The sequence below is a fragment of the Pleurodeles waltl genome, chromosome 2_1, assembly GCF_031143425.1.
Source record: "Pleurodeles waltl isolate 20211129_DDA chromosome 2_1, aPleWal1.hap1.20221129, whole genome shotgun sequence".
Classification (NCBI taxonomy): domain Eukaryota; kingdom Metazoa; phylum Chordata; class Amphibia; order Caudata; family Salamandridae; genus Pleurodeles; species Pleurodeles waltl.
Genome location: NC_090438.1, coordinates 836,196,692 through 836,219,019, shown reverse-complemented (window position 1 = coordinate 836,219,019; position 22,328 = coordinate 836,196,692). Strand labels below are relative to the sequence as shown.

The 22,328-nt window shown below is 46.8% G+C and overlaps 1 protein-coding gene across 3 annotated transcripts in view; it reads right to left on the bottom strand.

Annotated features, from left to right (window-relative positions):
* The window catches only part of ATXN1 (ataxin 1), a 1,071,340-nt gene that overhangs the window by 44,980 nt on the left and 1,004,032 nt on the right, over positions 1–22,328 (bottom strand). For all 3 annotated transcript variants that reach the window (XM_069218776.1, XM_069218777.1, XM_069218778.1), the window contains one exon: positions 7,280–9,322. In XM_069218776.1, the coding sequence (XP_069074877.1) occupies positions 7,280–9,145 (1,866 nt within the window). In that variant the 5' untranslated portion in view covers positions 9,146–9,322. The remainder of the gene's footprint in view (positions 1–7,279; positions 9,323–22,328) is intronic.

Below are 22,328 nucleotides of genomic sequence, written 5' to 3'. Positions count from 1 at the left end.
GGGATCCTGGGCAAAGCTCTGGAGTGGACCACCTCCTTCCTCTCCGGCAGAACCCAGAGCATCCGCCTCCCCCCTTTCCGCTCTGAAGCCTCCAAGATCATCTGCGGCGTTCCCCAAGGTTCGTCCCTCAGACCTACACTTTTCAACGTCTACATGGCCCCGTTCGTCCACATCGCCCGGCTACACATACTCAACATCATCTCCTACGCTGACGACACTCAACTGATCCTCTCCCTCACCAGGAACCCCCTCACCGCCAAATCCAACCTCCACCAAGGAATGAAGGCCGCCGCCGAATGGATGAGGAACAGCAAACTGAAGTTGAACTCAGATAAGATGGAGGTCCTCAATCTCTGTGCCAACCCCTTAGCCTGGAACCACTCCTGGTTGCCGACTACTCTGGGAGCAGAGTGGTCGAAACACCCACCAACCACGCACGCAACCTGGGCATCATCCTCGACTCAACACTCTCAATGACCAAGCAAGTCAGCGCTGTCTCCTCATCCTGCTTCAACATCATCCACATGCTCCGCAAGATCAAGAGATGGATCCCCACAGATACAAGAAGAGCAGTCGCCCAAGCCCTCGTCAGGAGCAAACTTGACTACGGAAACACCCTCTACGCAGGAGCCCCGGCCAAACTCCTCAAACGACTGCAATGCATACAAAACGCCTCCACACGCCTGATCCTCGATGCCGACCACCACAGCCACATCACTCCCCTTCTGAGAGACCTACACTGGCTCCCCGTCAACAAAAGGATAACCTTCAAGCTCCCCACCCACGCACACAAAGCGTTCCACACCGGTCCAGCCTACCTCAACAGAGGACTCACTTTCTACTCCTTGTCCCGCCAACTACGCTCAGCTGACCTCACCTTTGCCACCGTTCCCCGCATCCAAAGAGTGACTAACGGAGGCAGATCCTTCTCCCACCTTGCTGCCAAGACCTGGAACACCCTTCCCTTGCCCCAACGACAGACCGAAGACCTGCTGACTTTCATGAAGCGGCTCAAAACCTGGCTATTTGAGCAGTAGCAGCAACCCCCCCACCCTCAGCCCCTTGAGACCCTCACGGGTGGTAGTGCGCTCTACAAATTCACTGATTGATTGATTGATATTTTTGGGGATAATTAATCATATTCGGTGCAATGCAGCAAGACAACTTGCTGTGCTGCGAAAAATGGAGAGGTTACGAATGTGCCACATCTACTAAGATATGGTGCATTTCGGCTCTCCAGCTGCGTTGGTGCACTTATGGCCACCACAAGCCACCATTGCACAAGGGTGCCTGTCAGAAGTGCAAGGGTGCCTGCATTACAGCCAGAATTGTTTTTGCACAGAAAGGGACATCTTCATGCATTAAGAGAATCCTCTGAGACCTTTTCTTCTTCCTATGTTTGCTGCAGAATACAACACACGTTCAGAGAGGAAAAAACGAGGAGAAATAAACATATTTCGCCTCATTACACCTCCCCTGGGAAAGTATACCATTCTCACGCATTTCCAGGTTGACTATGTTAGTAAATTTGGGAATGTGCCAAAAATGTGCCAGTGTTTGGAAACACACACGCTTCACCCATAGAATTTCTTCACAGGTCACATTAATAGAAGGCAGTGACTTGCGCTGCTTTGAGTTACTCCGGATTTGCTATGGCATGCAGAGACACACAAGGGAACTCTGCCTAGCGTAGTAAATCTCACCTAAGGGCTTGCGTTGCCTAGCAACGCAAGCCCTTGATAAATCTGGCCCTTGATTTTTACTGTTAATTTACTGGAATATGCATAAACGAAAATGCCGATAACGTAGTTATTTAAGTAGCATTTACTCGTGGGGAAAAAACGTAAGATTTAGACTTATTAATGATTCTGCAAGAAACAGAAACGAACAGAAATTTCAATTTCGGCAGTTGTGCAGAAATCTTTCCAGACGGTGGCGCTGCTTCTTTCCTAAAGGAGTTATAAAATCTCGACTACTGTTTTTGCCACACTTAACCTGTCCCATGAGGTGTGACGCTTCCTTCTAATTTTCACCTTCTCCTTTAGAGAAAGACTGACACAAAAGAAAGAAAGGTTGTATTGCTACTCATAAAGCACGTTTTCAAAACTGTATTTTCCTTGCAATACTTGCATGCTGCTCTGACATTTTGCGAGGCAGAGGACAAATGCCAGAATCACTTCATTTTAGGGCCTAAATAAATATTTTGCCCTGGTAATTAGCTCATTTATTTACTATAGTCAACTAACCCTATACCTATGAGACGGGCCCGAAAAAAACCCACTGGCGGCCTTTTCTTATTTTCTCAATAAATTCCTAAAGCATATTCTTCTCTCTTGGCTATTCGGTCAAGCTTCACATGATTATGTTTCGGCAAATTCTTTACACAGTTCTAAAACGTTTTGTAATACTGGCACATTTTGGAAACTCCAGGAACTCAGCTCAGGATTTGGATTTCCGTATTTTTCAAGCCTTCAATACTGGAAATGCACCGGTTTACACGGGACTCATCGTTTGCAAGTGAAAAAGCAAAAACAGCGAATACAAACCCATTTATGAGAACGAGAGGCGTGCTGCATTCACGTTTTAGTGAAGGACAACATCCCTAAAGCTGTAATGAAACACAGCAAAGCCAAATATTTTCAAATTGTGTGCAAAAGAGGTAACTGCACTTAAGCATCACTTTCGTATCCTCTTTGTAACGCCCTTGTCTTACCTGGGGACTGTTTCTGTTTTCTCAATGCAGATTACTCAAATATGGACCTTTACTGTATTTTAACTGTGTATTCGTCACAACCAGATCTTGACAGTGAGGTGTTCATGTAGTGCCTAGAGTCTCCGATCATACTACCAACTGATATTAATTTACTTTCCGATCAGTCTAGTTACCACCCTCGATAGAGTATCACAGAGGAACAGCAGCTCTCCAAAATTGTCCGAAGGTAAAGGGTCTCCACTTGTAACTTTCTGAGCAGCACACACTGAGTCATGCACAACTCCCTTAGGACAGGTTAGTGTGGGTGTGAGTCAGATGAGTGTTGCTTGTCCAGTACCCATTTGTGTATGCACCCTATAGTGCTGTATACTAGAAGTTTGCTTCCAGGCAGTGCATGCTGCAGTGTTTGCAGTGCTGCCTTTAAAAACGGAGAGACTCACACAAAGAGGTGGCCTGGATGTGGGCGGGACTGAGGCTACAACTGGGGAGAAACAATACAAACATGACTCATTGAGGAAAGTAATTGGTAATTAAACCTGAGTTGTGAGGGCTCCTCAAAGTAGGTAGTGCAGATCATTAGATGAGTGTAGTAATCGAAACTCACCCTCAGTTTCTTTGAGACGTGGGAAAAAAACTATTTTTTTTACGTATGGTGCTAATCAAGACCTTTTGCTTTGATTCAAGTTTCTTGTATAATGTACTTATTTTACTCATCCCAAGCCACATCCTATTACTATAAACTCCCAATTAACACTTCTGGATTCTTCCCTCCTCTATCCCTCCATTACTCTAGTCAAATCAACTAACAAACCCCCATATCCTCTGCTCACATTAACTTATAATAATACTAATATACTGTACACATATTTTCCTATACTAATCCACCACTAATTCCTATTGGGTTCCGGAGTAGCGTGTTTCTCGCCGAAAAGCTATTCACCGCCTCGTCATTTTTTCTCTGCCCACTGCAGCATACAGCATGGGCCAATGGTCCAGCCCATTTCAGCAATTGGCTAACTTCCCTGAGGGTTAAGGGCATTCTGCCCTTTCACAAGGAGCACACAAAGTAGCTCCCGTGGATTACCATGGCAACGTAAGCTTATGCTGGGCCCCCTTTAACCAAAGAATAAAGCGGGCCAGGCAGCTTCCCGAACCATACAGTTTTACAAAACCATGACAAAACAATCCAGGCATTTACAAAGAGAAAAGGCTGGCAGCCATCTCCAGACCTATTGGTTTTGCCATTGTTTGCTATTTCATATGTGTATCACTAGAGAGCAATTAACGTTTCTTGAAATGTGCATACTAGTACCTTCAAATAAATGCACAGTATATGGAAATGTGGTAATAGCTGTAAGCTTAGAGCTTGCGAGGCAGCAATTAAAATATGTGATGGGTGTGTAACTGGTCACATGACCCTTCCCTCTTAGTAAAATAAGGAAACGTGAGACTGCATTAGTTACGGCCAAAACAGTACAGTGTACAAACAATTTCCACCATTAGCATAACTCAGTGCCTAACTCTCACAGGTAATCTGCAGCCACATTGATGACCTCACGTGAGTACAGATTTACACATTCAGGACTTCATCAACGTTTTTCAGACTTATGTGTGGAAACCTGCGTCAGCAACAGGATTCCGGGAGCACAGCAGGAAAAGATCTGAGAATTCAATTTTCTCATGAAAAATATACCTCTATTTTTCCTATAAGTAAATATGCTTCCTAAGGTTTTTTTTGTCTAAACGGGCAAAATGTTTTCGCTTTGAGAAATCTACACGCCGCTGCAACCTGTAGGGGCGTTCCCTTCCCAGGAAAGGCAAAGAATTATCATGCCCTTGACTGGAGTAAATCTCTGACATTTTCCACAGCCAGAGTGGGAATGGTTTGTATATACTAACAAGTGTTTCCTTTCATGAGTGTTCAGAAACTTCTAAGGTATCCCTCATCCACACTCACTGGAGTAGACTTAATTACATGGAAGTTTTGTGTGAGTAAATCCTTTTTGGAGTATAAAGCCAAAGTACCTAATTGAAAAACGTGGCTTTGCACAGCTAAAAAAATGCCGTTTCGCGTTTAGGCAAAACGTATTCTAGCAAACAACTTTGTGAATTGGGCAATTAGTTCCTTAATTTAATAAATCCTTAGGGCGTAACATAACAAAAGACCATGGATAAAAATCTAAAATCTGATCATTTTTTAGGAAGTCTAAACATTCAATGCTTGCTAGTAGTTTTGGAGTTAGGGATCTAGGGAAAGCGAATAAATGTTAAATATGCGACTCTCAACACTAGTTTTGTGGCTATTAAAGTCTTGTTCACTTTGGATGAAATTCTACACAAACACATTGTGTACAAGGGGACAGGGCAATGTGTAATGACACCTATATTTTAACTTATGAGAATAGTAACCCAAATAGTTTCATTTTCTTATGAGATTTGTTGGTTTGCCTTTTCTGCCTCGAAAACATGTCTGTAATAGAGATTTACCAGTAACTAAAAATGTTTCGATGTAACTCTCCCTCGTGTGTTTTGGCCCCTCTCTCCTCGAACTGCTTTGCAACAGGTTGCTTTGGGAGGGCAGATGACCCACAGTCGCCATCAAGGTACAAATGCCCAACAAAATAAGCAGTGGGGCTAATTAGCATTAATCATGCAAAGCAGAAGGACCTCACACGAAGGGACACAAGAGTTATATCACACCCATATGTTCAAGTGAAATGGGTTTATTTTCCACTCGAGAACTGTGTAATATATCCTCCATGTTCACCAAGGAAGTATACTGTTTAATCAGTTAGATGCAAAGTTGTTCATAAATCTCATAGGCACGTTTTATATGTTTTAATACTAACTCTAACTGCTGAGACCTTCATTTGACCTGCGCATGGCAGAGAGGTTATTTTAGCCTTTCAACTCTGAAAACAATTTAAACAAGGCTGGACTGGGTAGTATTAGTCACATACAGAAATGATCTGCAGGAGCAGTTGTGATAAAAGTGCTGCACACAGCACATATTTTCATGACGAAAAAGTGAGTGGTTCCACTATGTGAGGTGCATGAATTTTGTTTTCAGCTGCTATTTTTTCACTCTTCTAAAAGCGCAGGAGTCCCACCATCAACCCACTGGAGATGCACTCTAATCTCTTTGAGACCAGAACATAGACATAAAAGCATAAGTGGTGGGCAGGTAGTTCTGCAAACACTTTAAAGTTCAAAAGGTGCCCGCCTTCTCAGAGATAAAGTGGCTGTTGTAGGGGTGTGAGATTCAAATGTCACACGGTGTCCCCGATTAACAAGAAAACAAAACTGCAACTAAATACTTTAAGGAGATTATGATATCCAAAATCACCAGTGTCAGATCGAATCTGAGAGCTAGAAAAGAAGGATGATGGAATAAAAGGCACACTGTGAGGCAACATTGACAGTGTTCAATAGCGTACAATGATTGCTCATGCTACCATCCATCGCCACTGATCACCTCAAATTAAGGTGAACCCCGACTTTCACCTTTCAAGCCTCTGGATAAAGGAGTAAATGTACCACTTTGAAGAGTAGAAATCACTATGTATCTGCACCTTTAACCTCCACTTGTGCTTTGTATATTGTCCCTCTTCGGTCACAACCCACATCAAAATTGACAGATTTTTTAGCCAGTTGTAGGAAACATGGAGACCCCTGATCGTTTATACTACATAAAAAAAAAATTTAGAAAGTCTTTCCTGCATGACAACCACTACTGGGACACAGCCACGCAAGGAAACACTGTGACAACAATGCCCTTATAAACGCAGTAGACCTGAATCAACGGAACAACTAGGAATACTGACATACAGACCTCACAATAATCCAAGCACCGGCAATATAAAGACAATCACAGTGTCAAGTAAGCACGTAGTGCATTTTGTACTCTAGGATACCCAGTCATCTGAGGAAACTAGCATTACTCCTTTATAGAGACAACCATGCGCATGCGTGCCTCCTATATGAAGGTGAGCTGCTATCGGGAAAGAGGTTCCGGCCTTGATCGTGTAGGATTTTATGTGATTTACAGAACCCAATGAAATTTGGTGTAACACGTAATCACAGTTCCACTTTTACCTTCGATAAAATCAACTGACACACCCACAGTCTAAACAAATGTTTTGGTACCATTTAGGTAGTGCTGTACGAGAATGAAAAAACGTTAAAAAAACGTAAAATGCTACCGTTGATACCACTATGAGGGTCCTTTTATGAGTTCAAATTGACTTATGTTACTTTGATAAACCACAGCACTGGGGGCAGTGTGGCTAATATTTGCCACTAGGACAAAAAGTTGGCAGTAAAAAATAATACGAGGTAGTTTTTTATTCATGCTTCATGCCACAGTGGGGTTTGCTGTTTTTTCCCCTACTCTTTCAATGGTGGATATTATCAAATTTGCGAGGGTGACTTTCCTTGTGGGTCACCAGTTGCCAGACTGATGCTAAATATGAAATAAACACCACTCACATATACACACATCCCACACACTGTATTGAACACACACAGAATTGTTTCATCAGCATCCAAAAGTAACCCAGTGCTTACCTGTGCTCGGTGTTCTCCAACTGCAAATTGTATCAGCGCAATGCCTGGAGTATGGCTGTCATCAATCCTTTCCACTGTGCTGGAGTCAATTTTAAGCTCATTGCTAATTTCTGCACTTAGAATGAAGTCCTCAGTTTTTAGGTCTTCTACTTTTTTCAGGTCTCCATTGGCCAGCTGAATGATTGATCCCTTCATGAAGTAAGGGGGCAGTGTAGGAGACGCTGTGGTAGGAGACGCAACAGGCTGTACCACAGGAAGGTGGATTTGGGCTTGCACCACTGCTGCCTGATAGGCAGTCTGAGCTGGCAAAGATTCAGCGCTGAAGTTTTCACTTTTGGGAATGGCTGAGGTGACAAATGTGTGAGGCACAGCCGCAAACTGAGGAGATGAAGTAACTATAGTAGGTGCTGCTGAGTCTATATCGGCATTGCCCACAGGTATGAGCAATGGCTGGGTTCCTGGTATTATGAGGTGTGGTGGCAGGCCTCCAGGGTATCCAGGTATGTGCTGATGACTGCTAAAGTAGCCAATTAATGGTTGATGTGTACCCGCATAGAAAGCAGTAGCAGGCAACCCAACCGAAAGATGCTCTGCTGCACTGTGTGTGGTCTGAATGACCGTGTGAGGGGAAAGAGCGGCCACAGCTTTCACAGCCTCATGGCTTAAAGTCTGCTGTGGTGATAATGCATATGAGCGGTGGACTGATTTTCCTAAATGTAGGTTTCCCTTGTTACGGACTCCTGACGATGATGCTTCTCTGTTAGTGGTCTGGTGGGCTTCTATTTCAGTTGTAGGAGGGTTGCTGTTTGGTGCAACCATCATTAAGGTTCGGCCACTTGAGGAATCCCGTACACTGTACTCCGTACGACTAGGGTGTACCACCACATGCCTGGACTCGTAATGCTGGGAAGTAGATTTGTTATTGCCTGATTTGAGAATGTGGTGGTCTGTGGAGGGTGAAGTGCCATATCTCCTGCTCTTTTCGAGCTCTCCATTTAAAACGTCCTTTGCCTGTGCTGCCTGCAGCCTGAAGTTCTCTGCCTTTTTTGCACTGTCCCGGTTGATGAAATGGCCACCAGAGTCTGCATACTGCACTACCACTTGAGATTGGGGGCACAGGGTCAGTGGAATTCCTTGCGCATGAGGATGCAAATGGACAGGGATGCCTGGAGGAGAGAGGGTTCTGCTTGCACTATGTGCCGAGTTAGAAACATGAATATATTGATTTGCCTGGGTAATAGGAGGTGATGAGGATGAGATTAATCCTGATGTTCTCACTAAGTGCTGCTCAACCTTGTGCCCCAGTGAACTAGACATACTCGTGCTTCCCCGAAGAGTAGAATAGGTTTCCAGCTGAGCGCGATGGGATGGAGTGCTTGCTGCGGAACCTGTGGTCACAGTACCTGTTGCACAGCTAGATGTTGGGGATATCAGCTGCGGTGGGATGAGCCCTGCATACTGTGCACTGTACTGGGGGCTTACATAATGATAGGCCTGCGGCAAGTGGCTGTACTGCATGCTAGTCACTGGTACCCCTGGCTGAGACCGCGTAGAAGGATACTCTGTCGTTGCCAAGATGGACTTAGGAACACAAGACGAGGAATAGTCCATAACAGTAGATGATGACTTATGTAAACCAGTACCCTGCTGTGAACCAGCGTCTGCCAAAGTGACTGTGGTTCCATGCTGTCGTCCAGCCATGCCGCATTGATTGCTGGGTGTGCCAGGGCGCCATGTTGCGCTCTCTGCCCTGTGATTTTCACTTGCCGGTCCCACTGTCTTCTCTTCAGTCGGCCGACTTGTGGCAGGAATCTCGCGCTTTTTGGGTGGCAAGCATTCATTACTCCTTTCGTGGCTGGATTTCATGTTTTACTCCTCAGCCGCCAATGCTGCACCACCGCCACTGCTCGATCACTGTCCAGCTAGTATTGGCTTCACTCTGAAGGACGGGAAGTCGCATTTGATTCCGGAGAAGGATCCAAAGAATTCATGAGGAATCATCTCCCCTCGTGGAGCACAATTCTCCCACAGTTGTTGCAGATTCTAAAACAAGCAAAAGAAAAGAAAGCATAAAATATATGCAATGAGAAGAAGAACAAAATGTGACTGACAAGCATTTGCTGCTTCTTACACTGTAAAAACTGTTCACAATAAAAGCAGCTTAGTCACAGTCCTTTCTTGTTTAATACATACATGGTAAACACTGAAAAAGTACAGCTTTGTCTTAATCGGTTATCAGAGCTTCTAGCTTTAAGAACATTCTTACACTTCCTTTTATTTGCAACCAAAGGTATCTTTTTCCCTCAAGATTACTGAACAGGGCTTTATACACAAGTGGCTTTTCAAAGACGCCAATCTAGGGACTCCCATCGCAGTGAGAAACCACAACGTTAATTTCCACGCCTACTTTCTTTTTAAGGACAGCCTGAAAATAAAGTTTGCTCCCTTTGTTTTGAAGGGCTCATACATTTATCTTTCTCATGTCAAAGTCAGAAACAGAGTGGACGTTTTTTTTGCTGTGTGGCTGGCAATGTGAGGAAGCCAACTTTGGTCATAGGCTATGTTAGTGATGTGTAGCATGGCCTTAGTTCGTTGGCAACCCGCTAGGTAGCCTTTCCTACATTACGAGGTTTCTACTGCAGAGCAAGAGCTCTTCTCTGATTTATTGGTGTTATTTGGTGTTGAGTTAGCTAGGGCAATATATAGACAGAGATAAATAGGAAGATGGACAAAGAGACAGACTGATACATGGGATGCTGATCTGTGCTTGCTACAGCCTGAGCAAAGAGTACCCTCAGTCTGATGAAGCCTGAGAGGCGACCTTCACAAGGCACAGGACCAGGACATCGGTGCAACTTAAGGTAGGTGCCTTCCTGTCAGAGGAAGATCCCTAATGTGAACAACCAGATCAATAAGACTGAAAAACCGATGCATAACTAGGATTTATGAGTGCAAAAAGGAACTGGGGGAAAGATGGATGAAAATCCACAGCTCACTCTTGAGAAGGAAACATTTTGGGTACCATTAATGCAATGTATGCTGAAATGGTAGAAGAGATCACAAATACCAAGAAAGCGATAAAACGGAGGGTATAAATAGTAGAGTGAATGAAATGGAAAAAAGCAACAATCGGTGAAGAAGAGCCTGCAATCCCTGGAAGAACAGGTGGACACTGCAACTAATGCTGTGATTGGGAGTTTTTTTAGATTAAAAATGGTTGATGGACTACAATGTTGGAAGCAAGGACTGAGTGTCCTGGCAATCTCTGCAGTAGGACACATCTGAGAATACTGGGAGTTCCATCTTCGATCCAGGTGGATGAAGTGAAAGAAACATAACATTATGGGGGTCATTCGGACCCTGGCGGTCAAAGACCGCCAGGGCCGCGAATGACGGAAGCACTGCCAACAGGCTGGCGGTGCTTCCTTGCCCATTCTGACCGCGGCGGTAAAGCCGCGGTCAGAAAAACGGGGCCGGCGGTTTCCCGCCGGTTTACCCCCGGCTGGGCGAATCCGCCATGGCGGCGCTGCAAGCAGCGCTGCCATGGGGATTCTGACCCCCTTACCGCCAGCCTGTTTCTGGCGGTTGTCACCGCCAGGAAGAGGTTGGCGGTAACAGGTGTCTAGGGGCCCCTGGGGGCCCCTGCACTGCCCATGCCACTGGCATGGGCAGTGCAGGGGCCCCCTAACAGGGCCCCATTAAGCTTTTCACTGTCTGCTTAGCAGACAGTGAAAAGCGCGACGGGTGCAACTGCACCCGTCGCACCACTGCAACACCGCCGACTCAGAATGACCCCCTATGTGTTGTGGTAAGTGAGGTGTTAGGGGTGGATATAGAAGTACTGTGTCCACAAATAAGGGTAACCTATAGGCTGTTCTAGAAAGCACAGACGAACATTGTGGACACTGGAGGCCCGGTGGACATAACCATCGCATCTGCAGAGTTGAGGGACAGAGTGGTACGATCTGCCATAAAAATGAGCAAAAGTGATGGTGGGTGCAGACAGGCTTCTTGCCTTTCCAGACTTGGTTCCATAAACACTCTCCCGTAAAAAGGCACTTTTGGAGACAAGGAAAAGCCTAGATGAGAGGGCAGTGGTAGAATCAGTCGGCTAACCAGCTAAACTCAGAGTCAACTATGGAAGGGAGAGTATGTGTTTTCCTTAGTAGATTCTGCATGAAGTTTCCTAGATAATTTGTTTGGGAACAATATGGGGAAATTGCTATTTATGACATGCCGGCCGGCAACCAGAGACTGCAGTCGTGCAGAAGAGGGGCGGTTGAAGATTTCCTGGAGTCGGCCCAGGATGAAATCTATAGAGGACATAATGTTTATGTGCAAACCACCAAATTACTTATTTTAAATCGAGTTTTCCCGGCCGATACCCCCGCATGGCCTTTCACCCGACTATTTGGCAGTGATTGGTCTGTGGTACTGTCCGGGCAGAACACTCTGGAACGTTATTGTGTCATAGTATGGCTGACTTTTTTCTGAGATTATTAATAGAACACTTGAACCTAAAGCTAAGCGAGAGCAGCAGATAGCGATGCCGTAGGGAGAGCTGCACATGCTTGCGGCATATGTGTAAAGCATAATGGCAGCAGCAGGAGGTCCCAGCGACGAGCCGCCGGAAGAGCAGTCGACGCCTGACCTAAAAAGAGAGGAGATGCCTACAGCAGAGGAAGAAGAAACTGACGTGTGCTCTTCCCACAAAATACAAAACACAGAAATGCAACCATGTACGATGCGAACTGCAAGCCTGCAATTAGCCCTCTGCGTTTGTTTCAAGAGCAGCAGAGCAAACTAAAGCACCACTCACAGACAAAGGCAGCCAAGCAAAATGTTATGTGTCACTGTCGTACGTGAGTTAACGTACGAGACGCGGGGGGCAGAAGGTAGTCCTTCCTCTATGTTAGGTCGCCTCCTGACGTCACAGCCAATCCGGATCGAGGATGGTTGTGACGTCGGGGGGCGGCGCGAGGAGGACGAAAAGCGGAGCGCGCGGACTCGGGCTGGCGGTGGTGCTCCCGGCGGCTCCTCATGGGCCTTATTGTTTGTGGCAAGAAAATAAAGAGTGATTTAATGCAACGCAATCGCCTCGCTTCCTTCATTGCTGCCACTACAAATGGCGACGAGGGTCACAGCTTCTACTATGGCCCACGAGTGTAGTCCAACGTGCCTGGTGTTTCCTGCTGCTGATGGGGCGCGCTGATATCTCCTCGCCGATGACCACGTGCACTGCCTCCGGTGAGCTGATGCGGGGGAGTTTCCATGCGAGTGATCTGTGACGACCCCTGCCACGTGAGGACCAGGCAGTAGGCCCGTGCCCCGGGTTTCCTGTCAACTTGTGTACACCTCATTGGACGTGGCCGGTGTACTGGTGGGCCCCGGCTATCCTGTGCGCTGGGGTATCCTGCCGCGCAGCCTAGGAGCCTCCATAGTGGCTGCTGCACCTGTTTCACGTGGTCTCTCCGGGTGTGGTGCCCGCCTTCCGGTCATGTCGCAGACCGTTAGTATCTGCGTGCCTCCTCTCTTCCTGGACTCTCCTGGTAAGCCGTGCATGAAATGGAAGGGATGGCTGCGCGCATTTGAGAACTATATCGTCTCCATTGATGGTAAGGGGTATAGCCCCGAGCGCAAAAAGTCGCTGTTATTCGGACTGTTGGGGAAGGCTGGCCAGGAGGTTTTCGATAGCTTGCCGGTTTATGTGAATCCCCCTGGGGCTACAGCTCCTCTGAATGAATACCAGGAGGCCGTTAAGCGACTTGAGCTGCAGTATGCTGAGGAGTGTAACATCATGGTGGGGCGCCATAAATTCGCACTGCGGAAACAGGAGGAAGGAGAGACTATCGAAGAGTATATTGCGTGCCTACGAGTTTTGGCCCAAGATTGTGAATTTGCGGAGATGATTGATACTTACATCAGAGACCAGGTGGTGTTCTACTGCCATTCTAAAAAAGTGCAGGAACGTTTGCTTTCATGCAGGAACCCTTCACTGAAGGAAGTGACGGCCATTGCAAAGGCAGTGGAACGCTCCATGGTGTCTTCTAAGGAACTGGCGAGCACTAGTCAGGCTTCAAATGTGTTCTATGTGCAGGACAGACAGAAACATGCGCCCAAGACTCCAGACAGGGCGGCGAGCGATAGAGGGGGAGGCAGGAGGCCGCTCGCTTGTTTTAGATGTGGGTCAAGGGACCACTTAGCAGACAACAGGACCTGCCCTGCCTTGTACAAAAGCTGCTCTAAATGCAGGAAGGTGGGCCACTTTGCGGCAGTGTGTAAAGCCAAGAAATCTAGTACGGGCATGAAAGTGAGCTCGGTGAGCGATAGTGACATGGATGCGGATGCGGACATCGTGCTGTCCATTGATGATGAGGACGGAAGAGTGAAGGGGCCTATTGGCTCCGTCATGATTGGTGCGGTAGAATTGCCATTTACGGCTGATTCTGGTTCCCCTCTTACCCTGATCTCTGATAGGACATTTGATTTGAAATGGCAGGATGTACGACTGCATGAGACGGATGTGAATCCAAAGGCCTTCGGGGAACATGACATATTGATGAGGGGGTACTTCTGGGACTCCCTCACCTTTCTAGGGCGCACGGTGAGAACGAAGATATATGTGGCTGAAAAAGGGAGGAGCCTTGTGGGGTGGAAGGACCTGGCGAAGCTGGGTGTGATGCTAGTCCCTGGGGCAGAAGATCCCATAGTTCTAAGGGATGATTGGGTCAATTAGGTGCAGCCTGAGGATTTGCATGAAGGATTAGCTGAGGTTCTCGACAAATTTGATTCCGTTTTCGAAAACAAGGTAGGGTGTGTAAGAGGATTTGTGCATGCCATACGGTTGAAAGAGGGTGCCATGCCAATTAAGCACAAGGTCAGAACGATTCCCCTTTCGGTCAGGGGGGAGCTGAAGGCTGTTCTGGATAGGCTGAAAGTAGAAGGAGTAATAGAGGAGGCAGGCGCATCAGAGTGGGTGTCCGCAATCGTGGTGTCCAAGAAGAAGAGGACAGGGGACATTCGGCTGTGTGTAGACCTGCGATCCTTGAACAGAAATATCCTGGTGAACTGCCATCCTCTGCCCAACATTCAGGAGATATTATCTTCCACATCAGGATCGAGGTTCTTCACCCTGATAGACCTGAAGTCCGCATATCACCAGGTATGTCTCACGGAGGATTCCAAGGAATTGACCACCTTTATTACCCCGTTTGGAGCATACAGGTACGTCCGTCTTCCATTCGGCCTTGCATCGGCCTCGGGCGTCTTCCAAATGCTGATGGACCTTCTCTTCTGCGATATGAAGGGAGTTGAAGCCTTCCAGGACGACATTCTGATACACACGGAAGATGAGGAGGGGCACCTGGAACTGCTGGGCAGAGTGCTGGAGGTGCTAAAAAAAAGGGGGATGACGGTCTCCAAGGACAAATGCAAGTTCATGGAAGGGAAGATCGAATACTTAGGGCATGTGCTTACCCCAAATGGCATTGCGCCTAAAGATGACTTAGTGAGGGCCATACGAGATGCCCCCTGCCCAGGAGACAAAGACGCCTTGCGATCGTTCCTGGGACTCAGTGAATACTATTCCAAGTTCATGCAAGGATACGCGACCACAGTGGAGCCTCTAAGGAAACTGCTGCGGAAGAACGAAAAATACACGTGGACACAGGAACAAAGCGCTGCCTTTGAATCCGTCAAGCAGGCAATCGCCGCGGCTCCAGTATTACAGCCGTACAACAAGGATCTCCGGAACGTGATCACAGTTGACGCTAGTGCCAAGGGTATCGGCGCAGTGTTTTGCCAATTCCAAGGGAAGAAGGAGAACACAGTCGCATTCATATCCCGGTCATTGAGCGAATCAGAGAAGCACTACAGCACCATCGAGCGGGAGACGCTCGCGTGCGTCTGGGCCGTGGAGAAACTGAGGAACTATCTGTGGGGCAGGGAGTTCGAACTGGTCACTGACCACAAACCCTTGATATACATGATGGATGGTGAAGGACGTGGCAATGGCAAAGCCAGCTCGAGGCTCCTACGTTTACTGTCCAGGTTGCAAGAATATCACTTCACCATCAGACACATCAAGGGCGGCCTCAATTGCAGGGCGGATTGCCTATCGCGCATGCCGGTCACGGGTGAGGAGGACGGTTCCCTGGATGACACGGAATGCGTGGTGGCAATGGTGGACACAACAGCCATTTGCGAGGGATCCATATCTGAGGAAGAGTGGTTGACGGCTCAGGAGAAGGACACGACTATTCGAAGGGTGATGGAAAACATGACGGCTCATTGGCCCCCGGTCCGGAACTTGCACGGAGCACTCAGGAGTTTCCAAAAGGTTAGCTCTGAACTCACCATTGAGGGCGGCTTTGTGAAGAGACACGAGCTGTTTGTGCCTCCGGAAGGTTTGAGAGACAAGCTAATCAGGATTGCCCATAAGGGCCACCCGGGCAGTACCACTACGAAAAATCTCCTCAAGCAGTACTACTGGTGGCCAGGGATGTGCAGCGACGTCAGCAGCTTCATTGATCGGTGCGGACCGTGTTTAAGGGCCGACAAACACTGGAAGACGGCGAAAGGGGAGCTGCAGCTGGTGGACATTCCTGCTGGCCCATAGAACAAGATTGCCATTGATTTCGCGGGCCCATTTACCCTGCTACCAGACGATTGTAGACATCTCATCGTTCTCACGGATTACTTCTCCAAATGGATCCACTACAAGTTCGTCAGGGAGGTTACCACTGACCGAGTGATCAAGGCACTGACGAAAATTTTCGCGATTGAGGGGCAGCCGAAGATCATGGCGTCTGACAATGGCACCCAGCTGGTGTCCAGGCAGATGACGGATTTTCTGTCCAGGTTAGGGATAAAGCAGGAGAAGACACCGCTGTACAGCCCGAAGAGCAATGGGCAGGTTGAGCGGATGAATAGGTTCCTCAAGGAGGGCGTGCAACAGGCAGTCGCCTCCAACATGGATGTGAAAGCGTTTCTGGCGGACAAGGTGCACACTTTTCATAACACGCCCAATGAAGTTACGGGACACACTCCGTTCTACTTGATGAGAGGGAGAAGATGTATGAGTGAGCTTACCCCTAAATTCAATAAGTGGTATGACATGAGGGAGGAAATTGAGGTGGTACCTGATGAGAGTTTGAGAGTCAAAGAAAGAATCTTGGCTAAACAGGAAAGCAACAAGCGGTATGCTGACATCGTGAACAGAGCCAAAGCTAAAGATATAGTGCAGGGGGATTGGGTATTGGTGAAGAAACCTAACAAGGTGATGAAAGGAGAGTCTGTATTTCAAACCCCTGTACGTGTGCAAGGAGTGACAAGAGGAGCAGTCTGTTTGGAAGGAGGGGGGTGGCGAAGCAAGGACGACATCGTCAGGCTCAAGGCTGGTCAAGAGGAAATCATCATGAGAGGTAGTCGTGCGTGTGGGGCCGAGAGCTTGGACGATGTGGATGAGTGGCAAAGTCATGAAGCCAGGGATGTAGTCACTGGCGATGAGGAGTGTGTGAATACGTCCTCTATGCGAGGGCGGATCGGACATGGAAGTGCAGATCGGTGTGAGAAAGCATGGCGCGGCTTGGCGGATGCCGAAGGACAGAATGGTAGCAGGCCCGAACCTGCGAAGAGCGACAGTCACAGCGTAATGAGTTCAGGCCAAGAGGGTACAGGCGCTGGCAGGGCGGGTTCACCCCAGTATATTACTCCGAGCAGGCCAATGAGGCATATCCGAGTTCCCAAGAGGTTCGAAGATTTTGTTATGAGATGAAATTCCATAGGTTTATGTTTCTGTTAAAAGGGGAGATGTCGTACGTGAGTTAACGTACGAGACGCGGGGGGCAGAAGGTAGTCCTTCCTCTATGTTAGGTCGCCTCCTGACGTCACAGCCAATCCGGATCGAGGATGGTTGTGACGTCGGGGGGCGGCGCGAGGAGGACGAAAAGCGGAGCGCGCGGACTCGGGCTGGCGGTGGTGCTCCCGGCGGCTCCTCGTGGGCCTTATTGTTTGTGGCAAGAAAATAAAGAGTGATTTAATGCAACGCAATCGCCTCGCTTCCTTCATTGCTGCCACTACAGTCACACACTCCCATAACCCCCTATCTGACTTCACAGAGAAGGAATGCGCATTTCACTCCCGCAGAGCTTCATCTTTCTAGCTTTCCATGGGCCCTCAGCTCATCTTCCTCCCGCCACACGTTCGGCGACAGCGACCTGAGACGGGATAACAGCGTCACTCTGTTCAGTCACGACTGACTCCAAACCGCTTCCTACGTAGTTGGGACACAGTGCAATTCAACACTCTACGAAGCAAGACTTCCGGCGTCTCTTCAGGGGTATGACGCACTGTAGATGTGCAAATACACTACAGCGTACCATGCCCCAGGGATAGGCAGTACCCCGCACAGAAAATATGAATGTGGGGCAGCTTGAAAATGGACAGCACTTATCCCGGTCCTCGTATCTGTATGTTTTTCTTTGTAAATTACACCTCAATGCCAGGCAGGTAAGGAGTAAATACATACACCGAAAAAAAAACATTTTTGGGGGTTCGTCTTAAATCTTCAAATTGTTTGTAATAGCTTTCGACACTGTGTAAAAAAAAAATGGCATAAGAAATAACAGCGAAAGGAAAAGTTACAAGAAAGTGGATTATTTTGACAAAAACGTGTGCCTCTCTCTTTCTGAAGTGCATCGTGGTGCACGGTCAGTCCCCAGAGCGGCGAGAACAGGCGGCAGGACCGACTGAGGCCAGACCACCGACCCAGCCACAGACCAGACTTGCCAACGTAAAATGATTTTCTGCAAAGAGAGAGGGAGAGGATGGGGACAGAGTGCGCGTGCCGTATGCCGAGTGTTGGGTAGGGAGGAAACATGGCGAAATCACGAGTAGTTGTTTCACCTTAGTTAGGCTACTTTTATATTTTAAATGGGAGCAGAAAGCATCGATTCAAGTTAAAACAAAGGGATGTTTATCATGCGCAGACTTTTAATCTTTATTATTGAGGGAATAATTCAGTGGGGTTTATTGTCAACATAACAACAAAACCAAGTCAACACTTCTTAGACTTCTACTGCCAATAGATCAAGTTCTTTCAAGGTTGATCGAATCACGGTATGGCACTCGGGTTAACAGCAGGTCTTGTCCTCACTACTACACAACATTATTCTAAGGTGCCTGCAGTCTCAGACACATCCCCCACATCTCCCCGCGAGCACACACACACACACACACACACATACATAGTAACATAGACCCCATTAGAATCCTGCTAAATGTGAACTGGTACCTGCTGAATCCATCACTCCTCACATGAGGATCACCTGCCCCTGGAATGGCATATGTAGCATCAACATCAACAGAGCGTTAAGTGAAAGTGAAGTTGGGCTGCCACCCACGAGGGTTAGCACTGAGTAGCCTCACTATTCAAGCTGCAGAAGAATGATTAACCTACGTACATCGACCCTGCCTTCTTCAAATTGCCATCTTCCTCTTCCAGAATGCCACATATGTGCAACCTGAGCTCAAAACAGAAATCAAGACGACATCGAAAGAAACTCAAGATGCCGACCTTTATGGCTGTCTTACAGGTGTTAGTCATGCAGAACGGCAATCTCTCACGCTTACCCAAGGACGACAGACATGCCTGCTCCACCTCATGTCTCATTAAATCACTAAGGTCTAATGGCTGAGAAGATGAAGGCACGATGAGGTAATCCTATCAACACCTACGGCGGTAGCAGCTGACACAAGACAATCATTATTTCCATGAAAATCATATGCTGGTTGGGCCACCCAGAAATTCAGTGCAAAGCCCCTTTAGAAATTTGCAAAAAGGATAGCAAACTAGTTGTCAAAAATTCCCGTAAGATGGAACCTACATTGATAATAACCAGTTTTAGTAGAAAGCTATTTTACACCCTAGACACTACAATATAGGATCTAGCTCCGCACACGCTACAGATCACTATCACATGTTACACAAGACTGACATAGACTTACTCCTCCCAAAACAAAGATGGTTGCAAAGGCACTCCTATCCAGCTATCAGTAACATATTTCCTATCTACTTTACTATTTATAAGAACTGAAAAACTATACATGTTAATGAATGGCACTAACTCTTAATATTTCACTAAAAAGCAACACCATAGACGCTCATCCTTCTTAGGTCTGGGGTACAGACAGCATAAGCTTGGAAGCCACCCATTGCTTCCCACTGGGTGGCTTTATAGTCACTTTCATCTGCTTGCTTTTTATTCATCAGCTTGTGAGGGCGTTACTTCATCCTCTTGATTTTGTTCCCTCTCCAGGAAAAATGACACATTACTTGTGCCCTTTCACTGCTCATTTTTGAATCTCTACTTTTTTCTTTTTGTTTAAACACTCCACAGGGGTGCATATGGTGTCCAACTGTTTCCCTTGTGAACTACTGCCCATCCTTGATTCATTCATTTTTGCACTTTTTCAGCTATATGCGTCTCTCCACGCCCCTCTGTGTGCTTCTACTTCTTATTGCTTTCTTGACTGTGGGCTCCCCCAACATCTCCATGTTCCTCTCTCTAGATTACGCTGATTCCCCACCCTCCGTAGTGCTTCCACCACCTGTGCCCTTCATGCTGCTTCTGTACCCACACTGTGTTACTGCTGCCCCCCAAGTTGCCTTTTCCCTTTTATTACTTCCTTCCCCCCCACCCTCCGTGTTGCTTCCTTCCTCCCATGCCTCAAACAAAAAAGAAATTCAGATTCAACTGAGATCAGTAAATAAAAAGAAAAAAGGTGCTTATGTCACTTTGTAGGCCCACACATACATGTTGCGGGCACCTATAAACCGAGGACTTCAGACACGTCATAGTGCCTTTTTTGCTTACTTGTCAGCCAAACTACATCGGAGATGCTGTATAGATTGCTAAAAGCCATTGGAAAAGCCAATGGGTCCCAAAGGGGAGACCTCCTGGCTTTGTCAGTGCTTGTCATATTTGAAGAAGGAGTAGCATGAGAAATTATAAAGAACAGTCTGCAGATCGCTTTATGGTATGAGACTACCTGGCGCTCCCATTTTGATAATTATAACCCAGTCATTTAGGTTGCTGCACTGGTTTGGAGCTGATGAACTATAAAGGGGGTGGGGGAGGGGGACCTTGATACTCAGGAGAAACAATATACAATGTGCTTGAAAGGTTTCTGGAGAGCACTTTTACTTCAATTAAGTTTGATCAAGACATAATGGTTGCTGCTGTCCAACCCTGTTTTTGTTCTAAAGTAACAAACAGACCAACGAGCACCCATTGTGAATTTGAAAGTAATAAGCTGTATTAGGGTGAATCAATTTCCTCTCCACATACCTTCCATGGATATTAACCCCTTAGCTGCTTGGCCTTTCCCCCCCCCAGTGCTGAGCCCTTTTTTGGCTATTTGGGGTAGTTCGCGCTTAGGGCTTCATAACTTTTTGTCCACATAAGCTAACCACGCCAAATTTGCGTCCTTTTTTTCCAACATCCTAGGGATTCTAATGGTACACAGAGTTGGTGGTTTCCCCTGGAGGAGACCAAGAAAATAGCCAAAATACAGTGAAAATTTAGTTTTTTCCAAACAAATGGGAAAAAAGGGCTGCCGAAGAAGGCTTGTGTTTTTTTCCCTGAAAATGCCATCAACAAAGGGTTTCTGGTGCTGAAATCACTATCTTCCCACCTTTCAGGAACGGGCAGACTTGAATCAGAAAACCAAATTTTTCAACACAAATTTGGCATTTTACTGGGACATACCCCATTTCTACTATATTTGGTGCTTTCAGCCTCCTTCCAGTTAGTGACAGGAATGGGTGTGAAACCAATGCTGGATCCCGGAATGCTAAACATTTCTGAAAACTAGACAAAATTCTGAATTCAGCAAGGGGTCATTTGTGTAGATCCTACAAGGTTTTCCTACAGAAAATAACAGCTGAAATAAAAAAATATTGAAATTGAACTGAAAACAACAGCCATTTTTCTTTATGTTTTACTCTGTAACTTTTTCCTGCGATGTCAGATTTCTGAAAGCAATATACAGTTTTGTCTGCTGGACTCTTCTAGTTGCGGGGATATAAAGGGCTTGTAGGTTCATCAAGAACCCTAGGTACCCAGAGCCAATAAATGAGCTGCACCCTGCAGTTGGTTTTCATTCTATACTGGGTATACAGCAATTCATTTGCTGAAATATGAAGAGTGAAAAAGAGGTATCAAGAAAACCTTTGCATTTCCAAAATGGGATCAAGATAAGGTTTTGAGGAGCAGTGGTTATTTGCACATCGCTGAATTCCGAGGTGCCCATACTAGCATGTGAATTGCAGGGCATTTCTCAAATAGACGTCTTTTTTACACACTCTCTTATATTTGGAAGGATAAAATGTAGAGAAAGATAAGGGGCAATAACACTTGTTTTGATATTCTGTGTTCCCCCAAGTCTCCCGATAAAAATGATACCTCACTTGTGTGGGTAGGCCTAGTGCCCGCGACAGGAAATGCCCCAAAACACAACATGGACACATCCTATTTCTTTTATAGAAAACACAGCTGTTTTTTCCAAAGTGCCTACCTGTAGATTTTGGCCTCTAGCTCAGCCGGCACATAGGGAAACCTACCAAACCTGTGCATTTCTGAAAACTAGAGACCTAGGGGAATCCAAGGAGGGGTGACTTGCAGGGCTCGGACCAGGTTCTGTTACCCAGAATCCTTTGCAAACCTCAAAAAGTGGCTAAAAAAACAAGTTTTCCTCACATTTCGGTGACAGAAAGTTCTGGAATCTGAGAGGAGCCACAAATTTCCTTCCACCTGGCGTTCCCCCAAGTCTCCCGATAAAAATGATACCTCACTTGTGTGGGTAGGCCTAGCGCCCGCGACAGGAAACGCCCCAAAGCGCAACGTGGACACATCCAAATTTTTGGAAGAAAACAGAGGTGTTTTTTGAGAAGTGCCTACCTGTAGATTTTGGCCTCTAGCTCAGCCGGCACCTAGGGAAACCTACCAAACCTGTAAATTTCTGAAAACTAGAGACCTAGGGCAATCCA